At 41.6% G+C, this 16,834-nt stretch overlaps 2 protein-coding genes and 1 pseudogene across 2 annotated transcripts in view; 1 reads left to right on the top strand and 2 right to left on the bottom strand.

Annotated features, from left to right (window-relative positions):
• The window catches only part of LOC133258040 (ATP-binding cassette sub-family C member 4-like), a 158,901-nt gene that overhangs the window by 26,506 nt on the left and 115,561 nt on the right, over positions 1-16,834 (top strand). The window contains 6 exon segments of the mRNA XM_061434375.1: positions 839-1,002; positions 2,130-2,255; positions 3,167-3,416; positions 5,649-5,750; positions 13,263-13,352; positions 15,766-15,957. Of these exon segments, the coding sequence (XP_061290359.1) occupies positions 839-1,002; positions 2,130-2,255; positions 3,167-3,416; positions 5,649-5,750; positions 13,263-13,352; positions 15,766-15,957 (924 nt within the window).
• On the bottom strand, positions 9,305-12,519 carry LOC133258112 (sialomucin core protein 24-like; annotated as a pseudogene).
• LOC133258099 (small ribosomal subunit protein bS18m-like) lies at positions 14,918-15,353 on the bottom strand. The gene is made up of 2 exons (XM_061434405.1): positions 15,199-15,353; positions 14,918-15,113 (listed from the first exon to the last, which is right to left on the bottom strand). Exons 1-2 carry the CDS (start codon positions 15,351-15,353, stop codon positions 14,918-14,920), a joined length of 351 nt encoding a protein of 116 aa, XP_061290389.1.

The raw sequence follows: 16,834 nt of genomic DNA on the forward strand, positions 1-16,834 counted from the left end.
ACAGCCTCCTCTCTGCTGTCCCATCGTACCCATTTCACACTTACTTTATGAATAAATCATGTTACCCAGAGTGTTGTAGCTGTTGGTCAGGTCTGTATAGACCACTTCTCTTTCCTGGATGATCCTGACCTTTAAGTTTGGGGGCTTCCCTTGTGGCTCAGGTGGTAAAGAGTCTGCCTGCAATGCAGGAGGCCTGGTTTCTATCTCTGGGTCAGGAGATTCCCTGGTGAAGGAAATGGCAATCCACTCTAGCATTCTTGACTGGGAAAATCCCATGGACAGAGAAGCTTGGTGGGCTACAATCCATGGAGTTGCAAATTGGGCATGACTAAGAGACTAACACTTTCACTTCTCCTTCAATTATTTATTCATTAAACATGATGTAAGGCCTCTACTTAATTTGAAGGTGAATAAGCCTTAATTTCTGCACTGGAAAGGCCACAGCCTGTCTGGAAGGTAAATGCACAAGTAGATATTGGAGAGTGTGGTAGGTACCATAATATAGGCTCTTCTATGGAGATGGGGGCTGAATTTTGGGACAGAGAGAGTTTGGGGAAGCCCTGAGCTCATCTGTGTTGTGGACAAAATCAACATCTTCCTTCAGTGCTACTGGTTGGGTTCTCCCTGGCACGTCCCTGAGGCTGGCCCTGTGCTGCCCCAGAACGGCATCATCTGGGGTGGACACTTGGATTTCTGCTTCATCATGAGGTATAAAACTCACTGATATCATTTCTGTTTAGATTCCTGCCTGTTTCTTTAGAACAGATTGTTCTACACTTTGTCCTTACTGGTTTTGATTTTATACAGTTCTAAGAAGGCTTTGTGTTTCTCTTTTAAGGTTACAATGTTCTTGCACTACCTGTGGGTTGGGCCACTGCAGGCTATTGCAGTGACCACCCTGCTCTGGATGGAAATAGGAATATCATGTCTTGCTGGGATGGCGGTTCTCATTATTCTTCTGCTTTTGCAAAGCTGTGTTGGAAATTCGTTCTCGTCACTCAGGTAAGAGAAACACTGGTTTAAAAACTAGGTGATATGTGCTTGGTAACATTCACCATTTGCTCGATGCTTTTCTTCAAAAACAAAACCAATCCTTTTTCTAGTCTCTTCTTTATGTGGATTGTAGGGCCTTCAGGCTTAGCCAGTGGAGGCTCCAGCCCTAAGCTGAAGGCTTATGGTGAAGAGGGAAAGGTGATGGTACTCACTGGCTCCTTCCAGCACCATACCTGAATAAGTCGAGTGTCCTTGAGCAGAAGTTACCTATATTGAAGTTATTTAAGTATTATTAAATAGTAACAATCCTATATGCTCAAGTTTAGCTGCATGTATTTTTGTTATGCAATTTTCAGGTATCTATGTTCATGTCTTGGTTTTAATTCAGTGTTTCCATTAACTTATATGTGCCTCAAAGAAAAAGTCAATCTTAATTTGTCTTTATACAACCGCACAGTCCCAGCAGCATATGTGATAGAACAGTGGCTGGTGATGAAGGGCCTAATGGTGATGAGATAGACCTGAAGCAGGTCCCAGAGGGTTGGAGGTGGGTCATTGTCCAGGTTGTCAGGTGATGGAGATATTGTGCTGTTTGAAGGTTTTTTTCCTTCTTTTTTTGGTGACTTTACATGTGATATTTTTTTCTATTTTAAATTCTCTTTCCTGTCTTGCTGTGGAGAGATGTTTCTTACCCTTCGAGGCCCTGTTGCAGTGCTGCCAGGTCTCTGAAGCTCTTGCTCTCCTTTCCCAGTGGAATTAACAGCCCGATCTTTTCTGCTCACCGGCACTTCATTCTTATTTTATCACCGCACAGACACTGTCTTCCCATTAGATTCAGTGTCTTTTTGCCTTCCTTGCCCAACTGCGACCTTAGGTGGAGAGTTTGTACCTGACTTACTTCAGGTCTTCCTCAGCCAGTACTGAGAGTTCTCCAAGTTACTCCTTGAATTGGGCTGAATGGTTGACTTCCTAGAAGTCTTTTTCTCCATTTGCACTTTGAGAAGGACCTGCCTGTGATGTCAGCACAGAAGAGCTGTAGGGTATCATGGATCCCTGGTCCCTCCCTGTGGCCCCTGCTGCTGCTGAGGAAAGTTGGGCTGTGGTCACTATGGCTCATCTCACGTCTGTCCCGTCAGGAGTAAGACTGCAGCTCTCACAGACGACAGGATCAGGACCATGAGCGAAGTCATAACTGGCATCAGAACAGTAAAGATGAATGCTTGGGAAAGGTCATTTATAGACCTTATTACCAGACTGAGAAGGTAAGTTTTTGTATGTATCACACCATATTTTTGTACTTTCCCCCCTGTTTTTACAGACGGAAATTAGAAGTCTTACCACTTTTCACATGAAGATGAGCTTAAATATTATGAATCCACACCTCACATGTGGCAGGCGGGTTAAGTGGAAGAGGGGAGATGTCATTTTAATCTGCTGTTCCATTTATGATCTTCTTAAAGGCAAAATTGTATATGCTTCTGAAGTCAAACAGTCAATAAACACATGAAAAAAATGTTCAACATCACTCTTTATTAGAGAAATGCAAATCAAAACTACAGTGAAGTATCACCTCACACTGGTAGGAGTGGCCATCAAGAAAACATCTACAAACAATACCCTTTTGCTCTGTGGTGGGAGTGCAAATTGGCACAGCTATTATGGACAACAGTATGGAGATTCCTTTGAAAACTAGGAATAAGGCTACGTATGACCCAGCCACCCCACTACTGGGCATATGCCCTGAAAAAAACCAGAATTCAAAAAGACACATGCACCTCAATGCTCATTGCAGCACTACTTACAATAGCCAGGACATGTGCTTCCAGAGGGGCCATGGTGCCTGCCTCTGTCTGATGTCTTGGTGTCTCACAATTTTGGGGTGTCTTATTCTCTTCCCCCACAAGTTCATGAGCTCCTGGAGGGGATGGACTGTGTCTTTCTGTCATCAGTGGGGAGCCCCGCCCAGGACTTGTGGTTATGAATGCTTGTTGAATGAATGTTCAAACCCAGTCTGATTGACCCACAGTGTTTAAAAGGGTGACAGGAAGCCTCTGCTTAGTTGGAAGAGTGAAGCAGTGATGAAGTGTGTGGTCCTGGTGTTGGGACAGAGCCCTCGAGGTGGACTTGGATATCAATGCTTCTTTTAAAACCTATTCCGTTCTCTCTTTTCCAGGAAGGAAATTTCCAAGATTCTGAAAAGTTCCTACCTTAGGGGCATGAATTTGGCATCATTTTTCGCTGTGAGCAAAATCATGATTTTTGTCACCTTCATCACCAATGAGCTCCTTGACAACCTGATCACAGCCAGCCAAGTGTTTGTGGTGGTGACGCTGTTCGAGGCTCTGCGGTTCTCGAGCACCCTCTACTTCCCCATGGCTGTTGAGAAGGTGTCAGAGGCCGTCGTCAGCATCCAAAGAATCAAGGTTTAGTGAAAAATAACTTTTTAAAGTTATAGGCAGATTTTACCTAAAATAGCTCCTTTATGTGGTCTCACTGTGTGCCAGTTAGGTGAGATTTAACTCTCCCAGTGCCAAAGCTGGCAGACTTCCCAGAATGTTGTAGGTATTCTCTTCTTTTATTAGGTAGAGTGTGTTACAGATATCCTAAAACTGGTTCTCATGTAGGGCCAGTAGTATATATAGATAGCAGTGGCACAGGGCTTTTGTGTAGTGATGCCTGCAGAGTGACTAAAATGTCTAAAAGCAAGAGAAGCAAACAGATTGCATCTCCTGTGCTGACTCCGATGACTAGGCAGTGACTGCACAGTCCTGGGGTACAGAGTTCCTCTCTGGACAGGGAGGGGAGGAACTTGCTGAGAGCTCTGTGCTGCTTGTACATGAAGAGTGGCCTCAGATTCACTTAATTCTCTGTGTTCAAAAATGAGTTCTTTCCTCCACAGATGTTTTGCTTGTTGGTATCTGAGCCTGCCTTTTGTATATCTGCCTTTTCATCCCTGCCCCCTTTTAATTACTGCTTAATCCTCTCTCTAACTGCCCTCTGCTTTTCAAATTTGTAATTCCCACCTTTATGTGAACTAAGAACTTCCACATGAACAAGATGGATTTAGAAAGGCATAGGAACCAGAGATCAAATTGCCAACATCCATTGGATCATAGGAAAAGCAATATAATTCCAGAAAAAGCATCTACTTCTCCTTCATTGAATACACTAAAGTCTTTGACTGTGTGGATCACAATGAACTGTGGACAATTCTGAAAGAGATGGGAATACCAGACCATCTTACCTGTCTCCTGAGAAAACTGTATTCAGTTCAAGAAACAACAGTTAGAACTGTTGCTGGAACAAGGAATGGAACAAAGACTGGTTTCAAATTGGTAAAGGAGTACCTTAAGGCTGTATATTGTCACCTTCCCTCAAGGCTCAGTCAATGAAGAATCTGCCTGCAATGTAGGAAGCCAGGGTTTGATCTCTGTGTTGGGAAGATCCCCTGGAGAAGGGCCTGACAACCCACTCCAGTGTTCTTGCCTGGAGAATTGCCATGGACAGAGGAGCCTGGAGGGCTACAATCCATGGGGTCCCTAAGAGTCAGACATGACCGAAGCAACCATGTGAAATGCCAGGCTGGATGATGCTCAAGTTGGAATCAAGATTGCCAGGAGAAATATCAATAACCTCAGATATGCAGATGACACCACTTTAATGGCAGAAAATGAAGACAAACTAAAAACCTCTTGATGAAAGTGAAAGAGGAAAGTGAAAAAGTTGGCTTAAAGCTCAACATTCAGAAAACTAAAATCATGACATCTGGTCCCATCACTTCATTGCAACATATGGGAAAACAATAGAAGCACTGACAGATTTTATTTCCTTGGGCTCCAAAATCACTGCAGACGGTGACTGCAGCCATGAAATCACAAGACGCTTGCTCCTTGGAAGAAAAGCTGTGACAAACCTAGACAGCATTATTAAAAACCAGAGGCATTACTTTGCTGACAAAGTCCATATAGTCAAAGCTATAATTTTTCCAATAGTAATGGACAGATGTGAGAGTTGGACCATAAAGAAGACTGAGCGCCAAATAATTGATGCTTTGGAATTGTGGTACTGGAGAAGACTCTTGAGAGTCCCTTGGGCTGCAAAGATTTCAAACCAGTCAATCCTAAAGTAAATCAAATCCTGAGTACTCAGTGGAAGGACTGATGCTGAAGCTGAAGCTCCAATACTTGGCCACCTAATGCCAAGAGCTGACTCATTGGAAAAGACCCTGATGCTTTTTGAAGATTGAAGGCAAGAGAAGGCAGCAACAGAGAATGAGATAGTTAGATAGCGTTACTGACTCAATCAGCATGAATTTGAGCAAACTCTTGGAAATAGTGAAAGACAGGGGAGCCTGGCGTGCTGCAGTCCACAGGGCTGCAAACAGTTAGACATTACTTGATGACTGAACCACAACAAATGCACTGTATTATATGATTTTATTGATATATACCATGAGCTGTAATAACAGTAAATATTATTCCATATGTTATTTAATATGTTCTGATGTGAACTAATGCTTTAAGTACAGTTGGTAAAACATTATTTAGATTGTACAAAGGTTTTTATTGCAAATCCCAGGAAAGCAGTTGTTTTTTGTTTGTGCTTTCTTCCACAGTTTAACAATATGTTTTGTTTGTTTGTTTTGTTTTCTGTAGAATTTTCTGTTACTTGATGAGATACCAGAGCTCCACCCTCAGCAGCCATCAGATGGTGAAAGGATAGTGGACATGCAAGATTTCACTGCTTTTTGGGATGAGGTAACAAGTCTTCCATTCCAGGATCCTGACTTCTAACAGCAACTGTGACATGGATTTACTGGAGAATTTTTAGATTTTATGTGTGGTGTAAACTGTGAGTTGCTCATTTACTGAAAGTATGTTCTAAAAATTCTCAAAATTGGGACTAAAGTTGTATCTAATGGAGATTAAGTATAAAATCAACCTAAGACCTTTGACTTATTGCTTGCTCTCTATCTCATTTTCAAGAGAGATTTAAAAGTATTAGCACCTTTTGAACTTAAAGTACATACATTTGTAATGTTAGCATTTATATAAATGGACAGACAAAATGCTGCAGTGTGGAATGGGTTAATTGCACAACTGGTTGTTTAAGAGGCTTTGGGGAGTTAGTGTACAATTTTGCCTTGATTATCAGATCACATTATTATACATAGAGTGAGGCTGTGATCTGGACTTTGGCTGGGGTAGGGTGGGGACTCCCCCATCCTGAGCTTCTGGATGGTTCTGTACACTTTGTTGGCAGCCAAGGGCAGGAGGAGACAGCCCATGGGCATAGTGAGCACCAGTGATTCCTAGTTAAAGATTGCACTTGATGACAAGTTAACAGCGTTGTTGACAAGTTGATGACAAGTTGGTGGTTTCCAAAACTTGGTTTATTTGTTAGTTGCAGGCAATGAAAAAAAAAAAAAGACCGGGTCTGGTTTCAAGAAGCTGTCAGTATTGCACACCCAGTGCAGGCCCTTTGCCAACGGAAATGCTCCCCCCACCCTAGGTTTCATGGTCCTCTGTGCTCACCCTCCTGCATCAGTGTGGATTAGTCAGGAAAATTGAATCCCACCATGGGAGAGGGAGTTCCATGCAGGAAGTTAGTTACGTAGGTGATAAAAGAGGGAGGAAAAATTAGAAAGGGTAAAACAGTAGTGCATGAGACAACCCGGAGATTAGCAATGGCAGGAAGCTGCCCTCACGTCCAGCGCTGGAGGGACTCAGGGAGGAGACACCTCCACCAGAGGGTCCACCGTCCAGAGCAGAGCCCAGGAACCGGGCTGTTAGAGTGGGGACCACAGAGCATGTGTCCTGACTGTAAAGTCACCCTGTCTTTAGTGCCTGTGACTCTGTGGTGCCACCTGCATTGTGTTCACCTGATTCTGACTCAGCACCTGCCTTCTCCACCGTCAACACAGTGGTTTGTTCCCAGATACATGAAACCACATCCCTGCACCTTCTGTACATGGAAACTCACACACGGTGCCTAACCTTCCCTGATGGTTTCTCCTACCTTAATATAGTAGATTTATCTCCTGCTTGGTGTTTCTCAGCATAATGCTCTTGAAGCATTTATAGAAAGCACCACTAAAATTCCATTTTAAAGGCCACTCTATGTGAATGCTAACATATCCTTTATATGACTCATTAGCAGATTTCTTTTTTTCCCAGTAAACACATAGATTTATCATTTATTTATTTTTTGTAGATTTATTTTAAAACAGTTTGATATATGATACAGATTGGTTCTGCAGTTTTTAATGAACTAAAATAAAAGTATCTATATACAACAGTATATGCCTGTGCAACAAATATCTGTAAGGTAAAATAAGGGATTTTAGTTGTACTACAGTCTATGTGAAAAAAATCATGTGAAAAATCTGAAAAGGTTTCTATATACCTTCTAGAGTAAAAAAAAAAATCAAACTATTAATAACTCAAGGTACTAAACTCCTAAAGGAAGAGGAACAAGGCTGTGAGGCGTTTCTTGTAAACTCTAATTCCATATTATGGTTTTGTTAGAGCAGCATTCAAAATTACAGGAGAGGCTTCATCAGCTACATTTTCATAGAAATAGCTACAGTGTTAACATTACTGTGTGGCAAGGTGTTCCTGTGTACCTAAATGACAATGATGCCATTGCAGCTAATATTTTCCACTTTGGGAGAATGGAAATTCTATGTATTCTCAACTAAATCTTGTATCTTATAGCACTCACTAAAAACTAACAGTCATGGCACTATTGTGAGGTACCTAGGTTGTTACTACTGGGGGAAACACAAAAATGTAAGCCTGCCTTTCCCCAGAAATCTCTGAAGCTAGAAATTTTAAACAATTAAGGCCCTTGAAAACACTAGGGATATGTACAGATTTGCAAGGAAAAGAAACTCTAGTTGTACCAGCAAGTTATGAAGAAACAGTTAATCTTCATTTTATGAACCTTTAATTATCTAAATGTAAGGAAATTTGGCTTAAAAAATGGACAAAAGCAATTTGTCATTTCTTGCCATAAAATATTTAAAACCAAGTACTAAATTCAACTACTATAGATTAAAGAAACTAAAACAAAAAAGCCTTAGTAATTGGAGCCTTAATGAGCAAAAGCTCATTTTAAATTGATTTGAACCCCTGAACTAATCCTGTGTGTCAAAGTCAGGGAAGAGGGATCCCTCTATACCTGAAAAAACTAGTGCTTCATAAGGAAACTAAAAAAATGAAAGTATGCATGTTATCACACCACAGGAATTGAAACTGGTAAAGGATGGGAGAGAAGAAAGAAAAAGTATGATCTGTTTATCCAGGGCAATCATCATTAAAAATCCACAGTAATCTGACCAACTAAATTTTTTTCTGAAATTACACTGCTCACATTTACTGTGTTAAAACTTAAAATGATTGTCTAATTAAAGAGTAAATGATTCTAAAACAACTTCTTTCTTGCCTCATAGAAGTTATTTTTCAAGAAAGCTTGGTGGAAATCTTTTTGAGGCACAACAGTGTTAGGATAATTTTTTAAAGTACAGAGGAAAATAAAATTAAATCAACTTTATACTTTTTATTAGCCATTAGAAAACTTTTGGGTGGTTCAATAGATGAAGGCTTTTGACTTTGTATAACATCGTTTAAGTCACTTGGGTTTTGAATAAAATAGGGATGTTTTCAATTAAATGCTAACACTTAAGTATCTTAAAGCAGGTTTTTTACTACCCACATCAACAGTTACATCCTCCAACCAACTTTTCCCTTCTTTAATGTGAAATGTCGAATCACCATTTGAGGCACTGTTTTTTAATTTCTCAAACATATAAGGTGCTTTACAAGTATGAACAATAAGCTGCTATACTTTACTATTTTTCTTGTTTCTATGTAGAAAGAATAACTGTTATTAAGCACAGAATTTTGCTCTAAGGCTACTAAATTTATAAATCTATTCCACTTTGGAAATGATAGCCAAAAATCCACCTGCTTGATGCTGCTTCAGCATATTCTTCTGAATTCTGATCACTAAACTACATCCTGAGTTTGCATAAAAATAATGCAGCTTTCAGGCTTTAAAATGACAACATTAAAACTGCCAAGAGAGTCATGGGGTTGTCTGCACAGGACAGTGTTTTCTGTCACTTACAGAGTCACAGCTGACATGTCAAGAAGAGAGAACTAATACCACAGCAACAGTCATTTAAGGTAAAAAAAGACACAAGGATTCATGCAGAATGTTTTAAATATTCCCTTGAACAAAGTGATTTAACTGATTCTTCTTCAAGGGCGATGCTTATAAGGGAACAATTAAGGGTCGTAGAATAACATCTTCCATGTGCGACATATTGAAAGAAAATATTGTTTCAGTTAGTTACACACCAGTACTTGTTAATTTAGCAGGTCTGTTTTCATAGTGTAGTAGTTTTGTTTTTTAGATCTGAAGAATTTATAGAGAAAGAAAATGACACCCTGCACACCCAAGACAAAGACATTTCTTCTAAAGAAGCTGGATGTGTCAAAGGCAGACTTTGGCACAGGTTGGGAGGTCGGAGTTAGAGTGGTGTTACTTGTACCTGACTTGGTCTCTGTGGTGGGAGCTGAGGAGGGGAAGGCAGAGTTGTGGATTTAGAATTGGTTGGTGTTGGTTGGCAGTGGGCACAGAACAGAATTCAGCACCTGACAGTCACTAATGTTGAGTTATCTGAATAGTAGCTTTTACCTTTCATTTTTTCCAAAAGAAGTTAGTATTAGCAACCTTAGCATCAAAACAGGAAACACAGCTGTTGTGGTTTCCCAGATTTCTGGTGCTGAAGAGGTGCCTCTGAGGAGTGGCGGCACTGGGGCTCTCATGGTGGTGCTCAGTAAAGCCGGGCTATAATCACATCAGGGCCAGGGTGGTGCCCTGAGCTGGTCATCACACAGAGCGTGGCCAGGCAGCCCACAGCCCAGGGCAGCGGGTGGGAGAGCCTGGACATCACGTCCTCCATGCAGGTGTTCAAGTGGACCCATCACTGCGTCTGTCCTTCTGTCCCCTGCACCCTCCCCCCCAGTGTGTGCAGGTGTCCATTGAATTGCTTCTGTACCAAACTATGTAGCATTTTAAAGTGAACTATCTTGTTTTCAAGAGCTTAATAACATGGTCACAGACTTCTGTGTAAATTGCACTGTAGTCCAGAACACCCTGTTCTGTTGTCCTGGCCTTGCCTATGGAAGCACTATGCCCCCTGTTGGGGTCATTAGTGATTAGGGCTGTCAGGTTAGGTCACGGATGAGAGAGCCCTAGGAGGGGAAGGGGAAGACATTTGGGTTTTGGAGAGAAGCTGAGTCTGAATGAAGCCCCTGCTGGGCTGGGAGGCAGGAGACAGACATGAGCTCAGTAACCTGCTCCCCTAGACAGCCAGGTGGGCAGGTGGGGAAGGTCTTGGGGACTCAGGTCTCATTCATGGAATGATGGGACTTGGTCACAATCTTTATGCTTTAAAATAAATGGTTCCAGGACTTCTCTGGTGGTCCAGTGGTTAAGAATCCACCTGCTAGTACAGGGGATGTGGGTTCCACCCCTGGTGAAGAACTAAGATCTCAACATGCTATGCAGCAATTAAGCCCACACACTGCAACAAAGACCCAGAGCAGCCAAAATAAGAAAAATAGTCCTGTGGGAGCCTGCAGATCTCACGGGACCGGGGTTTCAAACTGCGTCTGCACAGAGTTGGGGCTCAGATGATAATCCTTGAGTCAGTGTCCCCCAGCCTGGTTAACCAGTGGGGGAGGGGACCCAGCAGCCATGGACTGTTGAGTGCTGCCCCTTTCTGGTCACCGCAGAGCAGTGTCGGATCCTGAAGCCTAAACAGGGAGGGAACCCTGCCTGGCCCTGACAGAAGGTTCAATTCAGTTCAGTCGCTCAGTTGTGTCCAACTCTTTGCAACCCCATGGACTGCAGCACACCAGGCTTCCCTGTCTATCACCGACTTCCAGAGCTTACTCAAACTCATGTCCATCAAGTCAATGATGCCCTCCAACCATCTCATCCTCTGTCATCCCCCTTCTCTGCCCACCTTCAATCTTTCCCAGCCATCAGGGTCTTCTCAAATGATTCATTTCTTTGCATCAGGTGGCCAAACTATTGGAGTTTCAGCTTCAGCATGAGTCCTTCCAGTGAATATTCAGGGCTGATTTCCTTTAGGACGGACTGGTTGGATCTCTGTGCTGTCCAAAGGACTCTCAAGAGTCTTCTCCAACACCACAGTTCAAAAGCATCAATTCTTTGGTGCTCAGCTTTCTTTTCTCACATCCATACATGACTCCTGGAAAAATCATAGCTTTGATTAGGTGGACCTTTGTTAGTAAAGTAATGTCTCTGCTTTTTAATATGTTGTGTAGGTCGGTCATAGCTTTTCTTTGAAAGAACAAGCATCTTTTAATTTCATGGCTGCAGTCACCATCTGCAGTGATTTTGGAGCTCCAAAAATAAAGTCTGTCACTCTTTCCATCGTTTCCCCATCTACTTGCCATGAAGTGATGGGACTGGATGCCATGATCTTAGTTTTCTGAGTGTTGAGTTTTTTGTTTTTTGTTTTGAGTGTTGAGTTTTAAGCCAGCTTTTTCACTCTCCTCTTTCACTTTCATCAAGAGGTTCTTTAGTTCTTCACTTTCTGCCTTAAGGGTGGTGTCATCTGCATATCTGAGGTTATTGATATTTCTCCCGGCAGTCTTGATTCCAGCTTGTGCTTCATCCAGCCTGGCATTTGGCTTGAAATGACAGACTGAGGGGCTGCAATAGGAGGCTGATGTCTGCAGGTGGTTCACTATTTTGTAGTCATAACGGAATGAAAAGTAGTAAAATAGGAATTCCAAGCATCAGGCAGGAGAGAGGAGTGGAGAAGCTTAAAAAGCTTAAAAAATATTTCTTGTGTATTAAAATCTAGCTTCCTATTGATAATTTGTCATTCCCCAAATCTGAAACTAGTTTTTTTTGGTGATGAAAAATCATTGTCATTATTTTAGTATGTGAGTATTATATAATCAGTTCAATTCTTTCCAGAAAATATTTTCAGTTTGAAGAGTATCCAGACTTTTAATCCAGACTCTGTGCTTTTAGTCTTTAGGGTATTTTACTGAATCACATGTAACCACTATTTTTTTTTTTTTCTTGACACAGCAGTTACTGGCAATTTTATTAACACTTTGAATATGTAGAGACACACACATACCCTTAAGTCTACCAGGAATACAACCTGTGATTGGCTTGATGAGTACTTTGTCCTCCCTCACATTGGAATGTGCACTGTTGCGTGTACCTTCACGTTTTGTTTTTCTTACAGTACAAATACTTTATTGCTCCTATTTAACCAGGACAGGTAATGAATGTAAGACATAGGAAATTGAGGCTTTATCACTTTATCCCATAATGGCATAATTAATTTCTTTATTCCCCAATTGTTGTTGTGTTTGTGCTACAGTATAGCTCTCATTAAATGAGAGCTTTGACTGTTACTTATAAGAATTAATTTACCAAGAGTGACTTCTTCATATAAAGTGCCATTTTGCTTGCTGAACATTATTGAGGTTCATTCTATATTGAATGAAAATGGAGACATTTGTGGATATTTCAAATTATTTATTGAAGGGCCAGGCACACCAGGTACTTATGCTGCCACCTTGTGGATTAATGAGACAGTTAAAACCAAGGGTCATGATGAAAACTTGAAAAGGAAGTGCAAGTGTTAGCCCCTCAGTCGTGTCCAACTTTTTGTGACCCCACCGACTGTAGCCCGCCAGGCTCCTCTGTCCCTGATATTCTTCAGGCAAGAATACTGGAGTAGGTTTCCATTCTCTTCTCCAGGGGATCTTCCTGACCCAGGGATCGAACCCAGATCTCCTACATTGCTGGAAGATTCTTTACCATCTGAGCCACATGATTAAAAACCTCCCACACTGAATATTGTATTAAGTACATTATTTTAATAAACTAGTGTGCATGCTTCAGTTTGCATTTCAGGTAGGTGCCTTGTCATCTCTGCTATTTAAAATCTGTGGGTGTCTAGAGCTGTGTCCAGAAATCTGGTAAAAGAAGGAGCCTTCCTAAAGGCAGCTAAAACTTCTTCAACACCCTAAAGATATAGGATTGGATGAAAAGGCCTTTTGAGCACAGTATATTGAAATAGGAAGGAGAAAATGTTGGTTAATGTGAGCATATCAATAACTATTACATTTTTTCTATTTTCTAAAGTAAGGTGTATGTTACTTTATTGAAATGGGTACATTTTTATAAACTTTAATTTGCAGGAATCAGAAACCCCAACTCTACGAGGCCTTTCCTTTACTGTCAGACCCGGTGAACTGTTAGCTGTGGTTGGACCTGTGGGAGCAGGAAAGGTAAGTTGTGATGCCCTTGATGCAACACCACAGCCCTTGTTAAATTCTCAAGAGTGAAACCCGGAGCTGAGTGTGACACAGTTTGAATTGGCTGTATTTAGAACGGTGTTTCTCTATGTGTGTTCCATGCAATATTAGTTTGTGAGAAGGTTTCGTGGCCACATAAACCTAGATAAATGCACACTGTGTTTTCCTTCTTGGTGCTTTACGTGGCACAGTTGTGAATTGGTGTCAGGAATTTGGACATCTCAGTGAAGGGGATTATCTATGTGACAGCTGTTCAGGTTGGATAGAGACAATGGGGGCTTCTTTTTGTCACAGTGGCCCCTCCAGGAATTCTGGAGGTGGTAAAGGCTCTTCTAGGAAGCTCTGAGCATTTCTTTACGTGACTTGACTTGGTCCCATCGGTACACATGCAGTGAAGGTGCAGCCACGTGCTGGAGATAAAGGTACAGACTTGAGCAAGATCCCGACTCTGCCTTTCAGAGGCAACCAAGTTCCAGGGCAAGACAGATATGCAGGCAGGTTATTTCAGCCCAGTGTGGTGAGCACTCTGATGGTATGGACACGGATATGTCATTTCTGTGTGTTACAGGAGATTTGAAGGGCATGTGTAGATGCACTTAGTGTCCTGTGTTTTGTATGACAAAATGCAGAAACCCAAATGTGGGATGTGTACAGGACAGGGTGATGATTTCCTCCATGAAGGGCTTTTAAAATTTTTATTTTTTAAAATTGGAGAATAATCGCCATACATCAACATGAATCAACAGCCATAGGTATACAGATGTCTCCTCTCTCTTGAATATTTTTCCCACCTCTCACCCTGTCCTACCACCCTAGGTTGTCGCAGAGCACAGAATTTTGAGCTCCCTGGGCATGATGGACTTCTATTCTTCAAATGCAACTAGCTCAGAGTTCTTTTAAATAATAATCTTTGGATATATTCTTCACACAAAGCTTTAAAAATTTTTTAAAATATATTTTAAAATTTATTTGGTTGCATTGGGTCTTGGTTGCAGTGCCTGGGGTCTCTAATTGTGGTATGTGGGCTGAGTTACCCAGGGCCACATGGGATCTTAGTTCTCTGACCACAGAACTGACCACAGGGGACCACAGGGGACCACAGATCTGACCAGAGCCTCTGTCATTGGAAGATGGATTCTTCTTTTTTTTTTCAGTGTTTATATTCTGAATGTAGTTATTATTTTTTTAACTTTTTGTTTTATATTGGGTTGTAGCCAGTTAACAATGTACTGATAGTTTCAGGTGAACAGTGAAGGGTGTATGTCAGCCATATATATACATGTATCCATTCTCCCCCAAACTCCCCTCCCATCCAGACTGCCATGTAACATTGACTAGAGTTCCATGAGCGATAGAGTAGGTCCCTGCTGGTGATCCATTTCAAATATAGCAGTGTGTACCTGTCCATCCTGAACTCCCAAACTATGCCTTCCACCCATCCTGGAAGGCGGATTCTTAACCACTGGACCACCAGGGAAATACCCACATAACTTTTTTTCTTGTTGCAAATTATGTTTATTGATGATAGCTTTATATAATTACTCCCTATATTCGATGTTACAAACTTTAGGGTCTTTGAGATAGGCAGGATACTTGTATGTAACTGGTATAAACCCCCAAATTTGAGCTCTCTTAATTGCTTTTGTGATTTCCTTTTGTTTGTTCCCACAAACACCTGTTATGTGCCTTCCATAAATGCATCCAGTAAATGGAGAAATAAACTGGGATAAAAGCTGTAGATTCTTATAATCTACACATTTTTAATACAAGATACATTTTTTTCAGAGGCTCCTTATAAGGATTTTCCATTGGAATAGGCAGGTCCCTGTTGCTGGTTACCTGTTTACATTGTGAACAACTTCTTCTCCACAGCACTGCATGAATCCCAGGATTTATGAGGCAGACAACAGCTGTTGTAAAATGCGTCAACTTTCTCTTCCCTAGCCCACTGCAAAGAGCTACCATAGTGGCCATGGTTCTTTGCTCCTCTCCTCCCCACATAGTTTTTTAAGAAAAAGTATTTGTCAAGAAAAAGATAACAAATGCAAGAACAACTGCATTACACATCAGATACAGAAAGTACACATCATGCTGGTCTGCTCTGCTAGTGAAGGATGTTAAGCATTCTTAGTCTTTGCTGAGTAGAGCACTTCATTTGGGGGAAACTCTGGCAGAGTGGATTGTTACAGTATTAACATTCCTTACCAACCTTTAGTCTACGTTGACCAATAGTGCTGTTTTCCATTTTTTTCTGCAACTTCCAGAGCTGTACTTTATCCTGTTCTGATATCATTTATCAAGCACCAGGGTGGGGTTGGCTATGCTGTGGGGTGTGTTCCGTCCTGAGTGCTGCCTGTTCACGCATGTGTGTTGCCTTCTGTTTCAGTCATCACTGTTACGTGCTGTCCTCGGGGAGCTGCCCCCAAGACAGGGGAAGGTCAGAGTGCATGGGAAGATCGCGTATGTTTCTCAGCAGCCCTGGGTGTTTCCAGGAACTGTGAGGAGTAATATTTTATTTGGGAAGAAATATGAAAAAGACCGATATGAAAAAGTAATAAGGGCTTGTGCTTTGGAAAAGGTGAGTAATGACTCTTGAGTTGCATGTACTCAAATTTCAAATAATGATAATATTGGTTTAAGCTCTAAGATTTGTTGAAAGTTCTTTTTATTTGATTTTGAAAGGTCTTTTATTTGTTGCTTTAAGCTGGACTTCTGCGTAAGTATGCAGTCATATGCATTGTTGTTTTAATTCTGGTGTGATAATGATGGTCACAGAATGCCTTTGTTTCATTTGGTGGTTTCATTCACTTTTAGATTCTTTTTTTAATGGACAATTAACAAAAATTTGTAAGAATAGAGAGCACTGTGTAATGAACCCTCATGTTCCTACCCCCAGGTTCAGCTGGGGTCAGCTGGTGGCCAGTCTTGCTGGGTCATTACCCCTGCCCTGGGCCACCCCTCCACCTAACACCCCACCCCATCCCCCAGTATTCCAGAGCATATACTAGACCTCAGGTTAGTTCATCTGTAGACATTGTTGTTCAGTCACTAAATCCTGTCCAGCTCTTTTTGACCCTATGGAGTACAGCACTCCAGGCTTCCCCATCCTTCACCATCTCCTGGAGCTTGCTCAAACTCATGTCCACCGAGTCAGTGAGGCCATCCAACCATCTCATTCTCTGTCATCCCCTTCTCCTCCTGCCTGCAGTCTTTTCCAGTGTCAGGGTCTTTTCCAATGAGTTGGCAGTTCATACAAGTGGCCAAATTATTGGAGCTTCAGCTTTAGCATCAGTCTTTCCAATGAATATTTAGGGTTAATGTCCTTTAGGATTGACTGGTTTAATCTCCTTGCAGTCCAAGGGACTCTCAAGAGACTTCTCTAGAACCATAATTCAAAAGTATCAATTCTTTGGCACTCAGCCTTCTTTATGCTCCAACTCTAACATTCATACATG

The sequence above is a fragment of the Bos javanicus genome, chromosome 12 (genome assembly GCF_032452875.1).
Source record: "Bos javanicus breed banteng chromosome 12, ARS-OSU_banteng_1.0, whole genome shotgun sequence".
NCBI classification, from domain to species: domain Eukaryota; kingdom Metazoa; phylum Chordata; class Mammalia; order Artiodactyla; family Bovidae; genus Bos; species Bos javanicus.

What these genes read in the sequence shown, in the direction of transcription:
- LOC133258099 (XM_061434405.1), bottom strand. Translation starts at nt 15,353, where the DNA reads ATGGCCACTATGGTAGCTCTTTGCAGTGGGCTAGGGAAGAGAAAGTTG. An exon ending in GTAACCAGCAACAGGGACCT is followed by an intron (nt 15,114 to 15,198) that starts GCCTATTCCAAT and finishes TAAGAATCTACA; the next exon opens with GCTTTTATCCCAGTTTATTT.